This window comes from Leptopilina boulardi, unplaced genomic scaffold (assembly GCF_019393585.1).
Source record: "Leptopilina boulardi isolate dan_hultmark-lab unplaced genomic scaffold, ZJU_Lbou_2.1 LbouV2_377, whole genome shotgun sequence".
NCBI classification, from domain to species: Eukaryota; Metazoa; Arthropoda; class Insecta; order Hymenoptera; family Figitidae; genus Leptopilina; species Leptopilina boulardi.
In genome coordinates this window covers 1,238,225-1,257,900 of record NW_026137948.1, presented here as the reverse complement: position 1 = coordinate 1,257,900, position 19,676 = coordinate 1,238,225, and the positions used below count along the sequence as shown (strand labels likewise).

Genomic DNA, 19,676 nt, shown 5'->3' with positions numbered 1-19,676 from the left:
TTTTTATCGGAAATAAGTTTGAGATTTTTCAAAGTATACCAAATATCCTCAGATTTGTTTCTCATTGACCAAGTTACGCATTTTTTTTGGAAATTAGCATGATCGTTATCATTTTTTGTTCTTCTGGCAATTGTACGAAGTCTGTCTCTATCTTTGATAAGTAATCTTAATTCACCGCTCATCCATGGTGAAAATTTTTTTCTTTGAATTAACATAATGTAATGGAGCAAAATAGTCAAAAGCAGAAGTCAAATACTGATTCAGCTTATATACCTTTATATTTATGTCGATTTCAGTGAACACACTTGCCCAGTCATAAGTCGACAGATGCTCAAGAAATTCTTCTTTAAAAAAGTTATTTAAATTCCGAGTAAAATTTGATTGTTTTATAATATGATATTGATCGCATTCAAATTCGAATTGAACATCTCGACGCCTCCCGTTCATATAATGCTTATTGAAACTGCAATGCAATATAATTCTTATTCAAATTTTCGTGCCATATAAGTCTTATTGAAAGTTCAGTGCTATATAATTCTTATTCAAGTTTCCGTGCAATACAATAATTGTATTGAATAAGAATTATATAGCACTGAACTTTCAATAAGACTTATATGGCACGAAAATTTGAATAAGACTTATATTGCATTGCAGTTTCAATAAGCATTATATGAACGGGAGGCGTCGATCTATCAAATCATGACTAGACAAGGACGTCACCGCATGCTGACAAGTTTCTGAAACAGCAATAATATCAAATGGTTTTAAGTTTAAAAAATTGTTAAATTCAATGAAATAACCAGGAAGAGATTGGGTATTCACATGACAAAAATTCTGAAATTTAATATTGATATAGACACTTTAAAATAATTTTACATGTTGCTCCAATGAAAAATCTCTACTGGCCTCGAGATTACAAGTCATTATTGCTGCTAAAAAGGTTTCAATCGTATAGAAAGAAACCATAATTGATAATTTTTTGATAGATGTAAGATTTTTAATATAATAGTAATAAATAATTGTTTTTAAAGATATATAAGAAGAGATTGATGTAAATGAGTATAGTGCAAATAACTTAATAATAATATTTTGAGAATAAGTATGGATGTAGATTATAAAAATATAAAAAAATAGGGAAATAACAATTATACATTTTGACATTAATGAAACATGACATGAACACCACTCTAAGCTGCATATAAGAAGGAGAAATGTTATTTAGTAATTTATATCAAGTGAAATTAAGTATGATATGGTATAAATGAAGTAAATTTACTGTAATTCCAATTAAAAAAAACTATAGTAGTTTTTTGAGAGCTTCTATGTTGTGGAGTAAAATTCTTATTGTACCATCCTCTTTTTTTACAGAAAATATTTCCTTCAGATATCCATAAATATTTAATTTTTCTATTTTTCAGAAAATTTAATGCCTTTGAATAAATCAACCGGTTGGCAGGAGTTAAAGTTTCACGTATATGAGGCACTCCACGTCAAGTGATCCGGGTCTAAATTTTAATTACCTGGGATCAGGTTTAAAGTTTGCTTAAACTTTAGTCCTACTAGATACAACTTCAAGTACCAAAGATTATTAATTTATTTAAACAATTGTAAAAAGGGGAGGGAGTCAAAGTTTTAATTTTTTGCTCTACATCGTATATTTCAAAAATCTGCAATTCCTTTAAAACATAACAAAAGAATATTTATTATATATGAATTTTTTTGCATTTTTTACGCACTTTTTAATGGTATAAACAATTTTTCGAAAAAAAATTTTTTTGACCTTGAAAAAATAAAATTTTGATTTTTGAAAAAAAGACATCTTTTTTTAACTTTTTTATTTTTTTTCATAAAGTTAAGATAATTTCCAAAAAAAAATATATAGGGCAAAAAGTGGGACGAGAACTTTTAAAGGGTCAAATTTAGCGATGATTTCTGCGGTGCGACATTGTCGTGCCCTGACAGTGTTTGCTTAGTTTTGATATAGTTCTTTCTGCATCCGCTAGGTGTCGACAAGAATGTATATGAAATTCTCTTGCTGGTGAGATTGAAACTAATAAGTATAAGTATAGAAGACTAAGAAAACCAATTATTTTAAAATCAAGAGTCTGCTATACTTATACTTATTAGTTTCAATCTCACCAGCAAGAGAATTTCATATACATTCTTGTCGACACCTAGCGGATGCAGAAAGAACTGTATCAAAACTAAGCAAACACTGTCAGGGCACGACAATGTCGCACCGCAGAAATCATCGCTAAATTTGACCCTTTAAAAGTTCTCGTCCCACTTTTTGCCCTATATATTTTTTTTTGGAAATTATCTTAACTTTATGAAAAAAAAATAAAAAAGTTAAAAAAAGATGTCTTTTTTTCAAAAATCAAAATTTTATTTTTAATTTTATTTTTTCAAGGTCAAAAAAATTTTTTTTCGAAAAATTGTTTATACCATTAGAAAGTGCGTAAAAAATGCAAAAAAATTCATATATAATAAACATTCTTTTGTTATGTTTTAAAGGAATTGCAGATTTTTGAAATATACGATGTAGAGCAAAAAATTAAAACTTTGACTCCCTCCCCTTTTTACAATTGTTTAAATAAATTAATAATCTTTGGTCCACATCTAAATGTTTGGTAATGGATTCAAAAGTTGTTGCTAAGTTTTTACTTTGAGAATACGGCCCGGCTGAAAAAACTTGTACAAAAAAATGTACAAGTTCTTGTACATGTTCGAGTAATGTTCTTGAACAAGTTCAGCATCCGGAATTAAGACATGTTCTTGTACCAGAACTTGTACAAAATCCTGGACAAGAAAATGTACATGTTTTTGTACATATCTTCTTGTGCAGGTTTCATGTACATTTTCTTGTACCAGATGTGAAACATGTTCTTGTACATGTTCATTTATGTCTTTTAAATTAAAAATTAAAAACTTTAAAGGCTGCGCAGTAGTTTTCTTAAGCCTTTACAGCTGCGCAATAATTTTTAGCATGCATAAGTGAAGTGTCTTAATAATTATAATTTACTAAAATTTTAAATTTTTTTCAAAAAAAATTTTAAACAAATGTTCTTGTACAAGAACATAAACGTGTTCATGTAAAAGTACTTGTACATGAAACCTGCACAAAAAATATGTTCAATGTAAATTTTCTTGTACAAGTATATTTTCTTATCCAGGATCTTGTACAAGTTCTGATACAAAAACATGTCTCAATTCCGGATGCTGAACTTGTTCAAGAACATTACTTGAAATTGTTCAAGAAAATGTACAAGTTCATTAATGAACATGTAAAAGAACTTGTACATTTTCTTGTACAAATTTTTTAATTCGGGGGTAACCTATGAATCTCAAGAGAGCAAGAAAGAAGTGCTTGCTCATTTCGATTTATCGATTCCTCGAGAGAATTTATTTGCTTTTTTTATTTTGTATTATCCTTTTTAATTTGCAGCACCTCATCATCACATTTTCCAGAATTAAACTCAAGCTGTTCAATCCTTGTTGTGTTGTCGGAAACAGTATTCTTCAACTCTGCAATGGTACTGCTAAGGAATTATTAAAATTGGTTTGCTTTTGTTCGAATTCATTGAAAAGTTTTTATTAAATCTGTGGGTTTCTTAGTTGCGGATTCTTGCCCTTTTGATCGGATCGGGCTGTAACTTGCACATAGTTTAGCCCTAGGGGTGAGTAAAATTAACCATGAAGTATTAATATATGTTTTCAAAAGATTTTTTCCTGCTCTTTCGAATGGTGCAAAAATTTTTTCAAAAAATTCAAAATTTGACCCTTTTTTTGAAAATCAAAAATTTTTTAAACTTTTTTTAAGTTCGTTTTTGTTTACTTATTTATTTTTTTCTTGAAAGTTAAAAATGTGTACTTTTACCACAAATATATTGTGAGATGTCCTTTTTTGTTTTTTTCGAGATATTAATTAATTAATGTTAATGAAAAATAAAATATTTCACAAATAAATTAAGTTATTGCAATTTTGTAGCTACCAATTGAAAACCGACGTAATTCCGCATCCAACGAGCCCTATATGAACTAATTTGGATTAGAGAATTTTTTATAAACAATTGCAATGTTTGCCAATTGTTTATTAACAATCCATTAATCCAAAGTACTTTATATAGGGCTTGTTGGATGCGGAATTATGTCAACTTTCATTTAGTAATGTCAGAATTACGATAATTAAACGTTTAGTTTCAAAATCACAAAGTTCTAATAGTGATGGTAAAAAATTTTTACTTTTAAGATTTTACATTTCCTTTAAAACAAATATTTTCTTAAAATTGATATCCTTTATTACGCTTGCCTATCATAATAACATATATTTTTGTAGATTCTCTGTCTCATATTGAACTTTTAAAAAAGCTAAAAGGATTAAAGCATGACTTAAAAGAAGTGAAAAACATGCTATCAGTATTAATAACGATGCTTGGAAATATGGCAGAGTATGAAGGCAGCTCAAAAATTAGTTTTTCCGAAAAATAATATGATTTAAGTATACCACTAAAATAATTGCATGAGCTGGAAGAATTTGACAAACAGCTTAAAACAGTAAGTAAGTTTGAAATATTATTAATTACTGACAATAATAATAATTACTATTATTATTATGTATTATTAATTTTATTCGTATATTCTAGAAAACCGCTTTAACTTTGCTCTTCGAAAAGGACAATGTAATAAGAAAATCTGTGTACAACATGATAAAAAAATTCATTGCTAAAGAATTAGCAATGAAGTGTACTTGCATCAAAAGAATAACAGGAAAAGTATTGGGTAAAGAATTTTATATGTGTACGTGTATCGTGGGTAAGTAGAGTATTAAAATTATTTGATTATTATTTGATTTGATAAAATTATTTGATTATTTGATAAAATTAAATTGTATGTAATATTTTAAAAAAAATAAAATTAAAGTAGGGGTGAGTACTTTATTAACGAAATATTGTTAGGTTTTTTCAAAAACTGTCGGAGAGGAAGTTAAATTTTTTTGAAAAATTTAAACAGTAAATTTTTGAAGACTTGTAACTTTTAAACAGAAAGGAGAAAAAAAATTTGTCCTTTAAGTTTTCGAAAGGTTTTTTCTTGCTCTTTCGAACGGTACAAAAATTTGATTAAAAAATTTAAATTTTGACCCTTTTTTTGAAAATCAAACTTTTTTTTGACTTTTTTTTAAAATTAGGTCCTTTTGATTTATTTATTTTTTTTGAAAGCTAAAAATGAGTATTTTCACCACAAAAAAATTAAGATGTCCTGTTTTGTTATTTTCGAGATATTAATTTATTAATGTTAATAAAAAATTATATATTTTACAAATTAATAAAGTTATTGCAATCCTAAAGGTATCAAATGAACCGGATCTTTAAAAATTTTATTTAACCGCAATAAATAATAGAATCAAGTTTTTTTCCATATGTTCATAAATTTGAATTGAAATTTTCGATATATTCATTAATAGCATTTAAGGCGATGGTTGAATTAAAAAAATATTCTTTAGACGGTTGTTTGGAAAATTAATTACCTGTAATTTAAAAAAACGAAAATTAAAATCCGTCTACTGGAACCGGAGATATTTACATTTAAATAAAACGATTTTTTTCATAGTGAAAAATGTGAAAAAATAATTATATCTTAAAAACTGTTCTATTTTTGAGAGCACAATTTGAGTTTTCTACAATTCTGACATTTTTTCGTTCTTCTCGATTTGACATACGTGGAAAATGTGGGCTCTATGGGCCTAATGTTTCTCGTGTGGAGTCTAATACTAAAAATGTAAATGATGATAATTTGAACCAATTTCAAGTTCAAAAGCCTTTGAAAACTTGTTTTAATAAGAAAAGGAAAATCACTTTTAATTTAGAAAAAGTTTATATTAATTAATATTTGTATCTATATGAGTTGGACAACCCTGTTGAAAATTCCTATGTGAGAACACATATGGGATCCCATCCAGGATCTCTTGTGAGTTCTTATGTGGGTTCCCATACAGGTTCACACATAAGATCCTATATGAAAAGGTTCCTGGGATGAACTTGCGTGAGAGCTCGCGCATGATCTTATGTCTCTATAAAAGCAATAACACAGGATCCCATGAGGTTTCCTGTGTAGGTTCCTATATGAACAACACGATAAATAGGAACACACATGGGATCTTATCCGAGATCTTGTATGAGTTCTTACATAGGTTCTCACATATAAGAAGATTAATAGCAGCTTAATAAGATTTTATATAAAATCTTATTAAGCTGCTATTAGAAAAGGAAAAGTTTATTTTATTAATATTTGTATCTATATGAGTTGGACAACCCTGTTGAAAATTCCTATGTGAGAACACATATGGGATCCCATCCAGGATCTCTTAAAATAAGTAGGTCTTTAAAATAAGTCTCTTTTATTTTATTTTCTAATAATAAAAGATTTTATATAAAATCTTATTAAGCTGCTATTAATCTTCTTATATGTGAGAACCTATGTAAGAACTCATACAAGATCTCGGATAAGATCCCATGTGTGTTCCTATTTATCGTGTTGTTCATATAGGAACCTACACAGGAAACCTCATGGGATCCTGTGTTATTGCTTTTACAGAGACATAAGATCATGCGCGAGCTCTCACGCAAGTTCATCCCAGGAACCTTTTCATATAGGATCTTATGTGTGAACCTGTATGGGAACCCACATAAGAACTCACAAGAGATCCTGGATGGGATCCCATATGTGTTCTCACATAGGAATTTTCAACAGGGAATTCAAATTAAAAAAAGATTATTTTCTTATATGTATGTCACGTCACCGTAACATTTTTTATAAAAATAATAATAATTAATAATAATTAATAAATAAACATTTTATGTCACCATCACATTTTTTTATAATAAATAATAATTGTTGTTAATAATTAATTTTAATAAAATAAATATTCTTGTAATATTAAATTATAAACAAGCGTTAATAAATAAACAAATATTTGCAAATAACAAATGTATTTATAAACAAAAATAATTGTTAAATGTATAGACAAAAATAATCAATGTAAATCAATATGTAAAATTATTATATTTCATAAAGGTGTGATGTTCTTAATATTTAAAATTAGAAAAGACGATCTAAAAAGCAGGAAATCTATTATGGAGTCACCACTACTAAAAGAAAAAGCAATAAAGATTTTTCGTGTCTGTGAGGTCCCGACATTGAATCTACCCATAGAGGCGAACTGGTCCCGCTGCGAGAAATACATTGGAAAATATTACTATATAATGGGAGCCCTTTCACTAAGAAGGCAGTCCCAAATTATAAGCACGGAGTTCATTATAACGAGTGTAATAAACAGTTTTTAAAAATATACATCGAAGATACACAAATGTCATCATAGTTCACAAGTTAAAATTTTACATATTCAGAAGTTTTCGTCAGTTACGGTCTAGCCTAAAATATACCTGTGTAAATAAGGTAATAAAACTTTTACGACTTAGAAGATATAATCTTAGGAGACCCGGTGTTCGAAAAAAGGAAAAACTAATTGAAGAGTCATTACAAAGTTTATTTAAAGGTAAATAATATGAATCTTTAAAAATAAGGATTGTTTGATTGTCTTATAATAATAATTGAGAACATTTAACATTTTTAAATAAATAATTTTCATATTGTATTTTTTTAAACATTCATTTAATAATCCTTTCCCCAACTTAGATAATTTAACTAAGTTAAATTAAGGAATTAGAATAGGGAACAATTATAAGTTCAGCTTAGGTAAAATTAAAAATTATTTAAAATATGACATAACAGTACGTACGGTGGTAATGTATAAGTATGTAAGTTATGTAAAAGTTTAAGTGATTTAATGTAAAAATAATGTGAATAGTTTTTCGTATGAATCTTTGACTGACGATTTTTTATAAGTAAAGTAAAAGCTGTGATTTTTTTAAACTGATTGCGATTTACACACTTTGTGATTCGAAAAATTTTAATCATATGATAATGTATGTTTTTTTTTGTATCGTTCGACACTCGGAAGGAGTACGTGGGGAATGTATTATATTCTTTTTCTTTTACTAAAATGTGCACAAGTCAATATGTTGAATGGTTTTGAGTAATAGAAGACTCATTACAATATAGTCTGTTTCGATACATTTTATTGGGATCTGACATTCGTACACATGCCATCTGGTGTTGAAAAATGTAACTAGTTTTGGATAACTGTTTGTGTCACTTGCAATTGTAGTTCCGCTGTCATTGTTAATTATTTTATCATTATGAATGAAGCTACATTTTTACCGCGTGAGAAATCTTCCTGCAGAATTAAGTGTTCTGTGAGAGGCTGTGGCAGTACTGTAGCGAAAAATTTAAGCGTAATTTTCCATAAATTTCCGAAACCAAAACAACGAGTAGTGGATGTGAAATATACGTTCGATAATTTTGAAAAAGTCGATCAATTAAAGGCCTGGAAAAATGCTTTAAAAATAAACAGTATAAAGCCTTCTATGAGAGTATGTTCTCTGCCTTTCAAAAGAAGTGATTACATTTTACCATGTAAGTTTAAGATTTTAAAATTTTGAGGTTATATAATCTTTCATATTACCCGTGTATGTGAACATTTTGAAAGTTAATTTATCACTGTAAAAACGGATAAATACATTTTTTTTTCACTTCTTGTTAACAGACTTTTACAATGAAAAATGAAATACATACATTTATAAATTTTCATATAATTACATGAAATATAAAAGGAAAATACAATACTTTTCTTGCACATGTATCGCTGGATTTGAGAAAATAATTTGTATAAAAATAAGATTTCTTTTATATTTTTATTCATGTTTGTAAATAGGAATGTAAATAGTAATTTTGTATTAGAAAAATTCACTTATACATTTATTAAATTAAGCAATATTTTTTAAACGATTTTAAAAACGATTTTTAAACATGCATCCCATGTTATTCCCATGTAAATTCACTAAAAGTGTTACCCAATTTACGCCATATTGCTTTAGGCCCCGCCCCCATGTCAGATCCCAATATGGTCGATTCCACGTGAGATTTATCTATGACACTTTAAATTTGGTAAATATATTTTTTCGATCTTTATAGAAAAAAAAGGTTTACGTATTTTTTTTATGTGCTCAAATTTTCGAGTTATTAATTTTTAAAAATCTGATTTTTTCAAGTTTTTATAAAATACACCTAATTTTAATGACATCTAACTCTAAAAAAATTGAATTTAGGAATTCAGACCAAGATACAAAAAAGTTTCAGTTTTTCATCGACTTTCAAAATATGTTAACGAAAATTTTTTTTTTTGAATTTGTTTATAAAAAACAGCGATTTTTTATAAACAAATTAAATTTTTTTAAATTTAGGCGTTTTATATTTTTTTTATTTTTACACATATGAAAATAAGAAGAAAATTTTGTAATAAGTTTTGGAGTAAGCATGTTGATCCTTTTGTTTATATAATTTGTTTAAAAAATTTTTTTTTACTTTTTTTTCGTATTTTTTTATTTTTTGAAATGAAAAGTGTTTTGGGCACTACGATCTTTTAGTAAATTCATAGAAAAGCAAATTAAAATACATTTTTTTTGAAAAATAAAAAAAAAGTAAAATTATATTTTTTTTAAACAAGTTATATAAACAAAAGGATTATTATGCCCAATAAAAGCTTGTCAATACTCAGAACCTCTTGCAGGTGATCTGAGGTTAAAATATTGACCTTAAACTTAATTTAAAAATTGTAAATTAAGCTCTAACACCTCTTGTCCCCATTTACCCCCTGTCCCATTTACCCTAACTGACTCTAAATCTTTTTTCTATAAAGATCAAAAAAATATATATTTACCGAATTGAAAATGCCATAGGTAAATTTCACGTGGAATCGCCCATATGTTTTTTATATTTAGTCTTATAATTCAAATACCCTCAACCTCCAGAGAGAGGGCTAAAATTCGAGCTGTCTTCTCGACGAAGTCTCCAGTTTAGGTTCAAATATATTGCTTTCTAAAAATTTATAGTCTTATTAAATAATAAAATTTTCTACAAAAGCATTCTTACCATTTTTGATTGAAGGTTGACATTAGAATTTTCAAAAATTCTTTTTGCAATTGACATATGCATAAAATTACGTACATCAGCAAGTGCCGCTAGCATAACGGCAGTATAACCAGCTGTATTAGGTTTGTTTAAGTCACATACTTGAGAATTCAAGAGTGTAGAAGCAATATCAAAGTTTCCAAAAGATACTGCATAGTGCATAGCAGTATTTCCACTGCAATCTGTCACATTTACAATATATTTTAAAAGTGAAATAGTGTAATCTTGAAAAAAGTCCAAATAATCAGCTACATCACGAGGATTTGCATTCTCCGTACTTGATATTTTAAACCATTCTTGTTGTATTAAATTATATGCACTTTTAATCTGAGAGGAGTTATTTCTATTAGATGACTTTTCAAAATTATCATTAATTATCTTTATAGCAGATACTATTTCTTTTGTTGATATAAGTTTCTTTCTAGGTTTTATTGTTTGAAATTGAAGATCTGTATATTTCGAATAATTTTTCTCTTTATATTCAGTACTGTCACTGAGGACAGTTTCTTCCTCAAAGAATGCATTTCCGTCATTAATGTCAATAAATTTGTTAAGTTCTAATCTGTAAAAATAAGAGTAACAAAATTTATAGTTTTTATAAAACTAGTGTATAATTATGGTATTTAGAATTTTGTAGTTTAACAGCACTTTCCTACACAACCCGATATCTTTCTAAAAGAATCCTGGAAAGATTAGAGATTCAAATTGAAGCTTCCATTTCAATGTCCCTGATCTTCCTAGGTGGGACCCCCCTATTGAAAGTAACAAAATTTATAGTTTTTATAAAACTAGTATATAATTATACAGGCCGACAAAATTTTATCAACTTCATGTTGACTAAAATGTTACAGCCGATTCTTATAGAATTTTTGCCGTAGAATCCGAATCTGACCTTGAAAATATCCAATTGGCTCTAGTTTTCGAGCAACAAGAGTTTTAAAGTGCCAAAAAACGCGTTTTTGGCATTTTTTGCACAGCTGTGAAACAAAAAGGTGAGGGAATTAAATGTTCTACATAGGATGAAATGAAAGCTTAAACATTGCTTTTTAATATCAAAAATCAAACAACTTGGTTTTGAACAATCAAAACAACTTAGAACACGTTTTTTGACTCACAGTGTGAGTGAAATATGACAAGAAAGTATAAAAAAGACAGCAAAAATTCATTATTACGTCGAGCTACCTAAAATAACTAAAAAGCTTGCGAAGCAAACTTTCAGAAGTTTACCACTGCGAGCTTGCATCTTAAAAATTTTTTTTTGTAAACGTACATTGAGTACAATGTCTGTGAGATAAAACTGTAAACTACGCAGCCTTAAGTACAATACAATTCTACTGCGCAATGTACAAAACTTTGCAAGCTTTTCGTGCAAATTTACTATAGTGGTAACATTTTGCTAATTGTATAAAAAGCTTGTAGGTGAATTGGTACGGTTAAAGTTGTTTAAATCATCTGATATAAAATTTTTTGATATTGGATCTTAAAAAGCAATGTTTAAGCTTTCATTTCATCCTATGTAGAACATTTTATTCCCTCACGTTTTTGTTTTACAGTTGTGCAAAAAGTGCCAAAAACGCGCTTTTTGGCACTTTAAGACTCTTGTTGCTCGAAAACTAGAGCCAATTGGATATTTTCAAGGTCAGATTCGGATTCTACGGCAAAAATCCTATAAGTATCGGCTGTAACATTTTAGTCAACAAAATTTTGTCGGTCTATGTTATGGTATTCAGAATTTTGTAGTTTGCAAGCACTTTCCTACATAACCCGATATCTTTCTAAAAGCATCCTGGAAAGATTAGAGATTCAAATAGAAGCTTCCATTTCAATTTTCCCGATCTTCCAAGGTGGGTTATTAGATCCCTCTATTGAAAACATATGGTAAGATCGTGATCGAGGTTCCTTTATAGAAACTCTTATGAAATCCTAGGTTTTACATAGAAATCCACATAGGATCCCATGTAAAATTATATAGGAAATTGGGACCTATCCTATAATTTTTCTGAAAAATTATTTTTGTCAGTTTCCTTCATAATAAACTCACATCAAATCTTATAAATATGGGTATATTGTTTTCCTGTAGCGCACTAAGTGAAAAAAAAGTTTATCGGATCTGGCTGTAACTTGCACATAGTTTAGCCCTAGGGGTGAGTAATTCAACCACAAAGTATTGTTACATTTTTCAAAAACTGTCGAAGAGGGAGGGGGTTGAATTTTTTTTAAAATTTAAACAGTGAATATTTGAAGACTTGTAACTTTTAAACAGAAAGAAGAAGAAAAATTAGTCCTATATGTTTTTGAAAGGTTTATTTCTGCTCTTTGAAGTGGTGCTTCTAAAAATTCTTCTCTTTCAAAAAATTCAAATTTTGACCCTTTTTTTGAGATGTCCTTTTTTCTTATTTTCGAGATATTAATTGATTAATTAATTAATTAATTAACGAATATCTCAAAAAATCACAAAAAAGGACATCTCAATATTTTTTGTGGTGAAAATACACATTTTTAGCTTTTAAAAAAATAAATAAAAAGAATAAAAAGGACCGAACTTAAAAACAAATTCGAAAAAAGTTTAATTTTCAAAAAAAAGGGTCAACATTTAAATTTTTTGAAAATTTTTTTGCACTATTCGAAAGAGCAGGAAAAAACCTTTCGAAAACATACAGGACAAATTTTTTTTCTTTTTTCTGTTTAAAAGTTGCAAGTCTTCAAAAATTCACTGTTTAAATTTTTCAAAAAAATTCAACCCCCTCCCACTCCGACAATTTTTTAAAAAACCCAACAATACTACGTGGTTAAATTACTCACCCCTAGGTCTAAACTATGTGCAAGTCACAGCCAGATCCGATCAACTTTTTTTTCACTTAGTTCGCTACAGGAATTTTATCCCATATATATATATATATATAAAATTCTAAAGATTTCCCTATATAAAATATTACATACACTCTTAAGTAAAGAATAGAGCGATCTCGTGCGCATATCGTTAATTGGATTTGCACGATTGGCCTGAACTAAATTTTATTAATAATTTCAGTAACTCTAAATTTTTTTGCTGATTCTGAATTTATATTCTTTTTGCTTTAATTTGTTTAAAAAAACCGTGATTTGCTTATTTTTTGCGTTCTTTTTTATAGTAGTTTATTTCAAACGTTTTACTTACTTCACGCTTAGTACTGTCAGATTCTTGTAATTTCTTTATTGTATTTTTGTCAGTGTATTTGGCTAAAAAATGCCACATCAGGCTCTAACGCATGAGCAAAATCGTAATAAAGTGTGTTTATGGTGTACACTGTTTTTCAAATTAAAAACTTTTAAACCTATTAAATCCTATTTATGTTTTAAATACCCTATCGTTTATTAGACTGTTTAAAAAAATACAAACAAAATGAGTCTAACTCGCAGTAAATAGCTCTGTAAATCAGTTTTTAGTATATTGATAAAAAATTATTTTTCTCAAAAAGCCGTGCGCCGATTTTCAGGTCAACCGTGTTTGGTAGCATTTGAAGTGCTACACTTATGTAAACTATAGACATTGATAGGGTAGCATCGATAGAAGTGGGCCACTAGCTATTTTTGTTTTCACAATTGACATATCTGTCAACCAAATTTTTTTCTCATAATTATTGACAGGAGCTGAGTTTTCAGTAGACTTTCAAGTGTGCAAACGCACATTTGTGTTCTCCAACAATTAGTGCTAAAAAATACATACATTTTTCTATTTTTCCTTGAGAAAGATATCGTTATTTGCAGTTTAAGCTCAATTGGTTGAAATGGCAAGGTTTTAGAGGGAAGGGCATGATTTTGTGGACGGACATGAGTGAAACCATAAGGGTGCCGTTTCAGTTCACTGCGTGAACGGAACCCTAAAGATTGATCGGATTTGCTTAAAACTCGTTTAAAAATCTGATGTCAAATTCGTAATCAGTGACCTCAAAAAAACCCCCCGAGTAACAAGTTTTAAGCAATTCCAATTAATTTTTAATTTTGTCATCCGCCATTTTGAATTTTAAAAATAAGATGTCAAATTCGTCATCAGCGACTTCAAAAACCCACCTAGTATGAATTTTTAAGCAAATTCAACGAATTTTTAAGTTTGTCATCTGCTATTTTGAATTTTGGAAATCTAATGGCAGATTCGTAATCAGCGACCCCATAAACCTCCGAGTAAAGAGTTTCAAACTAATTTGGTCAATTTTTATTTAGCTATTTTCTACTTAAATTTTTGTAACCAATTGTGTCCATCTTTGAAGCGCATTTGTAAAAAGACTGATGAAGCTGAAGATGCGCGGTTTGTTACGTTCAAAAGAGCACATCTTTTTCTATAAGAATCAACAAAAAAGTGAAAATCGATTTTTTCGGACATAAGGTCCTTTTTAACTATCTAGGTCACATTTATTGAATAATTATGTATTTGAAATACTTTTAATGAGAATGATAAAAATCAAACATTTTAATCATTAAATTCCGTTTTATTGCACTGTTTCGTGATTTTTTGCACCATTTTCCAATTTTAAATGAAATTGGAACAAAAAAATCTTTCAAATGCACAAAAAACCACTTTAAATTAACTTTAGTGACTATTAGTATTCACGCAAGTGTCAAATGTGTAATTATAATGAAAAACTTAGGTGGTCCACTCATGAAAATCAACAGTGTTTCACTTTTGCTTATCCGTTTTGCATGATTAATTGCACTGCCTAAATAATACGTGAAAACCAAACTAACTTACAAATAGTTCTGAATACAAACATGCGTCCTTTCAGTTCGGATTTCCACTAAAAATAGTTTTGAGGCAATGTGCTCCTATTACCAGAAACATTTAAATAGTGAAATAGTTCCAATTTTTCAAATAATTTAATTTTCACATTTATACCTACTATTTAATCAATTCGGAAATTTTCTTAAATCAGACACCCTTATAATCAATTTATTTTTAAATATAAAATGTTTTACAAGGCCGAGCGCTCAGACATTGGCATCAGTATGTATATATAAATGTGTGAAGAAATAATTTTTTTGTAAATTATTGTAAATAATACTATTGAATTGTTTTAACATATTAAAAATATAACTCACCTTCCATCATTTTCATATTGTTCCTTATTATCTTTTTTTTTTAAATGCGAATTGTTTTCTGATGCCTCAAGTATGGCACGATGAAAAGTTGGAGTTGTTGTTTCTTGACTTATATTATGCATATTATATTTAACTTGATTTTTTAATTGGTTTGAAATGTTTTTACAATTATCGCAATAATTTGTTGCACAAGAAACGTTTTCATTAAATTTGAGCGATTCACCTACTGACATATCAATAAATTTTTTTCTTACTGGTGAGGTACCAAAATCCCGAGTTCGTGGTCGTAAATCAAATGTGTCTGTATGCTTTGATGCAGATTTTATTAAATCAGTAGAAGTTACATTTACATACTTCGATGCCACTTTCTTCAGCTGTATATCATCATATTTAAACGGTGTATTATGCAAATTCATTGAATTTAAAGAAATTGAATTAGATGTCGTTAGATCAGGTCCAACTGCTACAGATTTTGGTGCATTATGATTTATCGTATCTGTGCCACTGTCAAATGTTACTGGTTTTGCTGTAATTGACATATTATTTCGTAATATGTTTATTGGTGAAGTTTGCATTTGTTTATCCTTCATACTTTCTTTACCTCGTAATTTTTCAATTGATCTTGTTACATTTTGTGAATTTAAGTGGTTTTTTGAACTTACAGTAATATCATCCACCATTTTAATGTCGTTAGTTGTTAAAAGCGTCATTGTCTGTTTATGTGCCACCTCTATAATTTTTTTATTCATTTCAAATTTGTCCTCTTTACTGCAAACTAAGAAGTCAGAAGGAATATTCGTAGGTACTACTTTTTGTACTACAGTATTAATGCCACAATCTTGAAAGCTATTTACATGTGCAAATGGAGTTGTTTTTCCATTTAGACAATTTTTTTCTAACATTGATTGATCATTTTTCAATGGAATGTCACTTTGAGTTGATTTAGATACCTTGAAATTTGTTGTAGTAGTAACAGGCATAATGTATTCAATTTGGGTCTTGCTGTTAGTTAGCTTTCTTTGAGAACTGGAAGGTAAACTAATTAATATTCCTGCATCTCTAGTTTGAACCTGAAAATGTACAATAAGCTTTCAAAACGTTTTTTAGTAGGAAATAGTTTTATGTAATTATACAGTAATTACGCTCGTATTTATGATCATATAAGACCGTAATTAAAGAAATTTAATTTTTTGGCAGTAATTAGGATCATCTTTAGGGTCTTAATTATGACCGTAATTATGTGTGTTTGAGTCAGAGCACATCAACAGTTTTTACATTTTACATTGATAGAAAAAGGTGAATATGATATTAACATAGCAGTTTTTGTTGCAAGTTGAGACATTTCTGGACATGCAGGTTGCGACGCGCATGCGCTGATTTAAAATTAAAAATTATTTTTATGTACTATGCAAATAAACTGAATATAAAAATGGTAATAATATTAATAATAATAAGAAATTTTTAAAAGTATGAATTTAATTGTTATTATGAATATTTATTTATCATAAAACACACAAAAAATTGCAAATATGAGAGCATTATTACCTTTCATTTTTAAATGTATTATTGAATATATAGAAAATAATTATTCTATTATTTATTACTATTTATGTACAATATACATTTTTTTTATTTTAACGTCCCTAACAATAAATAAAAATTAATTATTTAAAAACTATTTAAAAGTTTCATAATTTATTTAAATGCCTTTGAACGGATAACTTGTTCATTATACAAAGAATTTATAATAGAGAGATTTATTAAAATGATTATTGTTAATTCCATTTATTAATGGTGCATCCACTTGAATAGAATTTTAAGCGGAAAAATTTTCTTTCGTGGCGGAAGCATCGTGGCAAGAATTACGCGAGAGGAGTATATAAAATATTCAAAAAGATTACAGGGAACAAATAAGGAGTAAGTTATTTGTTATTTTATTTATACACTAAGAAAAAATATTTCCTGTTTTAAACATAAAATATTTTAAAGCGATTTTGATTACTCTCATACACTGAAAAAAATAATTTAATTTAAATACTCGCTTACTTGATTTTTATTAAATAAATGTTTATTTTAACAAAAAATTTTACATTTAAATTTAATAGATAGATAGATATATAGATAGATTGATAGATTGATAGATTGATAGATTGATAGATTGATAGATTGATAGATTGATAGATTGATAGATTGATAGATAGATAGATAGATAGATAAATAAATAAATAAATAAATAAATAAACAAATGAACTTTTTATTAATTTGGACCATATTAAGTTTCATTTTTTTATGATTTATTCATGCTTGAAAATATACATCAGATTTTGCAAAAAGAGCCGGAATGCACCTGATGAGTTAAATAAGTTTAAATGAATTTTTAAAAATTGCTTGCAAGCTTCACGCGCGCTACAACAAACTTAATAAACAAATATATAGTACCGCTGCTTTTACATATATCAGATTTGGTTTTGCTGTAATTTTCTTTAAACTTTAAGATAATGTATATTTATAATATTTAACAAAATCAATAATTAATTAAATAATTTTTATATTTTTAATAACAATTTTTTATAAACAAAATATTTTTTTGTTATTTTCACCTAGCCTCTATAGCTCTGTTCTTTATTTTTTTATTATTTCTCTCATATTATAATTCAATGTAAATACTAGCAATATTGAAACGAATGTTAGTTAACAAATTTAGAAAATTGTTGCTATCAGACATTGAAAATTATTTTTATATACGGGGCAAAATTCCTGTAGCGTACTAAGTAAAAGAAAAGTTTAGCACTATGAGTTAGTTATTAAAAATATAAAAATTATTTAATTAATTATTGATTTTGTTAAATATTATAAAAATACATTATATATAAGTTTAAAGAAACTTAAAGCAATTCTAAATCTGTAACATGTAATAGCAGCGATACTATGTATTTATTAATTAAGGGTTGTTTAAACAATGCTATGTGTAAAAATTAATTTAAGTAAGTTCTAGTCATTTACCTTGACTAATAATATTGCACATTTCTTTCAATATGTCATTAATTTCGTAATAAAGAACTGAAATCATTAAAATTGTTTAAAAAATTGTACAAAATTTTTCTCAAAAGACAAAATAAAAGGCGTTATGCAGAATTTTATCGTCTTTAAAATATGACCTATGTTAATTTGTCCACGGCTTATTATCCACTAACTTATTTAACTCATCAGGCCCATGCCGGCTCTTTTTGCAAAATCTGATGTATATTTTCAGGCATGAATAAATAATAAAAAAATAAAACTTAATATGGTCCAAATTAATTAAAAGTTCATTTGTTTATAAAAAATTAATTTTTTTTCATTAAAAATTAAAAAAAAAATTTTCTTAAATTTCTTAAAAGTTAAAGAAAAATCAAAACTTTTTATTTTTGAAAAAAGACTACTTTCTTAGACAATCTTTTAGTTCTGGACAATACCTTTTTATCGGCAGATAAGACTTTTTGTTAAATTTTTTTTGTTTAAAAATTTTTCCAAAAAATAAAGTCCGTCTCAACCTGCACACATCTCCCCTACATGTAATATTAACTTAAGGCGAACATTCAGAAATTATTATTGAAAATATTAATACTATGTATTAACAATTTAAAATTATACTGAAAAAATTAAGTCCCTGACAAAATGTCAATAATGCTTTACAAAGACCTAAAAACCTACCCTATATTTTGGGTGGCTTTTTTCTCAGGAGATGTCTCATATGTCATATTTGTTTTGAATAACATTGGGAAAATATTACCTGCTGATGAGAAACACCGATGTCTCTAGTCATAACTGTACAAGAGATGCCAATATCTCTTTTCAGTCTTACAGAGGTTTCTATTTTATCTCTACAAGATTGATTTTCTGAAAATGAATGGCTCCGTAATCTATGGGATTTGTCACTGTTTAACATTGAACCGTTGTACTCTCTCAATTCCTGAAGTAATTTTCTTTTTTCTTCAGCAAGAACAAACAATTGTACCTAAAAAATTTTTTAAATAATTTCGATTAAAAACTTCCTATAACAGAAAATTGAAAACTATTACAAGTAAAAACTACGTGATTGGGTTTATAGTATGAACATTTTTAATTCCTCACAGAAGAAAAATTATTTTTTAAAAAAGAAAAAAATTTGTTGTTGCACGACATATACAAAAATAAATATATATGCATATATATTTTTATGAATAACATTTGTTTTCCTATTTCTTTGTTAATATTGAATAGAGGGGTCAGAGAGAAACCTTTTTTTATTTTTCTTATTTTTATTTTATCAATATTTATTTTGTGTTAGGATTTTATACTAACGGAAATTTGAAATGTAACTTCAACTCTAGTTCCTTCTAGAAGGGAATAGTATTATTTGTTTATATTAGTTGTAGGGGAAAAGTGCCGGTTGTGGGCATCCCTACGTAGTTTTTCATAGCATGTAGATGTTCCTGATCTGAGTACGGTCAAACTTGTATGTTGACAGTACACTTCAAATCAGTTTTTTGGAATTA

At 27.7% G+C, this 19,676-nt stretch overlaps 2 protein-coding genes across 11 annotated transcripts in view; one reads left to right on the top strand and one right to left on the bottom strand.

The window, feature by feature from the left end:
- LOC127287884 (KN motif and ankyrin repeat domain-containing protein 2) overlaps positions 1–19,676 on the bottom strand; it is a 265,830-nt gene that overhangs the window by 7,258 nt on the left and 238,896 nt on the right. For all 9 annotated transcript variants that reach the window (XM_051315023.1, XM_051315028.1, XM_051315024.1 and 6 more), the window contains 3 exons: positions 18,932–19,156; positions 15,160–16,229; positions 10,048–10,648 (listed from right to left, as the gene is read on the bottom strand). In XM_051315023.1, the coding sequence (XP_051170980.1) occupies positions 10,048–10,648; positions 15,160–16,229; positions 18,932–19,156 (1,896 nt within the window). The remainder of the gene's footprint in view (positions 1–10,047; positions 10,649–15,159; positions 16,230–18,931; positions 19,157–19,676) is intronic.
- Positions 6,602–19,676, top strand: part of LOC127287886 (pseudouridylate synthase 7 homolog) — a 757,063-nt gene continuing 743,988 nt past the window's right edge. For both annotated transcript variants that reach the window (XM_051315038.1, XM_051315030.1), the window contains exon 1: positions 6,602–6,749. In XM_051315038.1, coding sequence (XP_051170995.1) covers positions 6,604–6,749 — 146 coding nt within the window. In that variant the 5' untranslated portion in view covers positions 6,602–6,603. The remainder of the gene's footprint in view (positions 6,750–19,676) is intronic.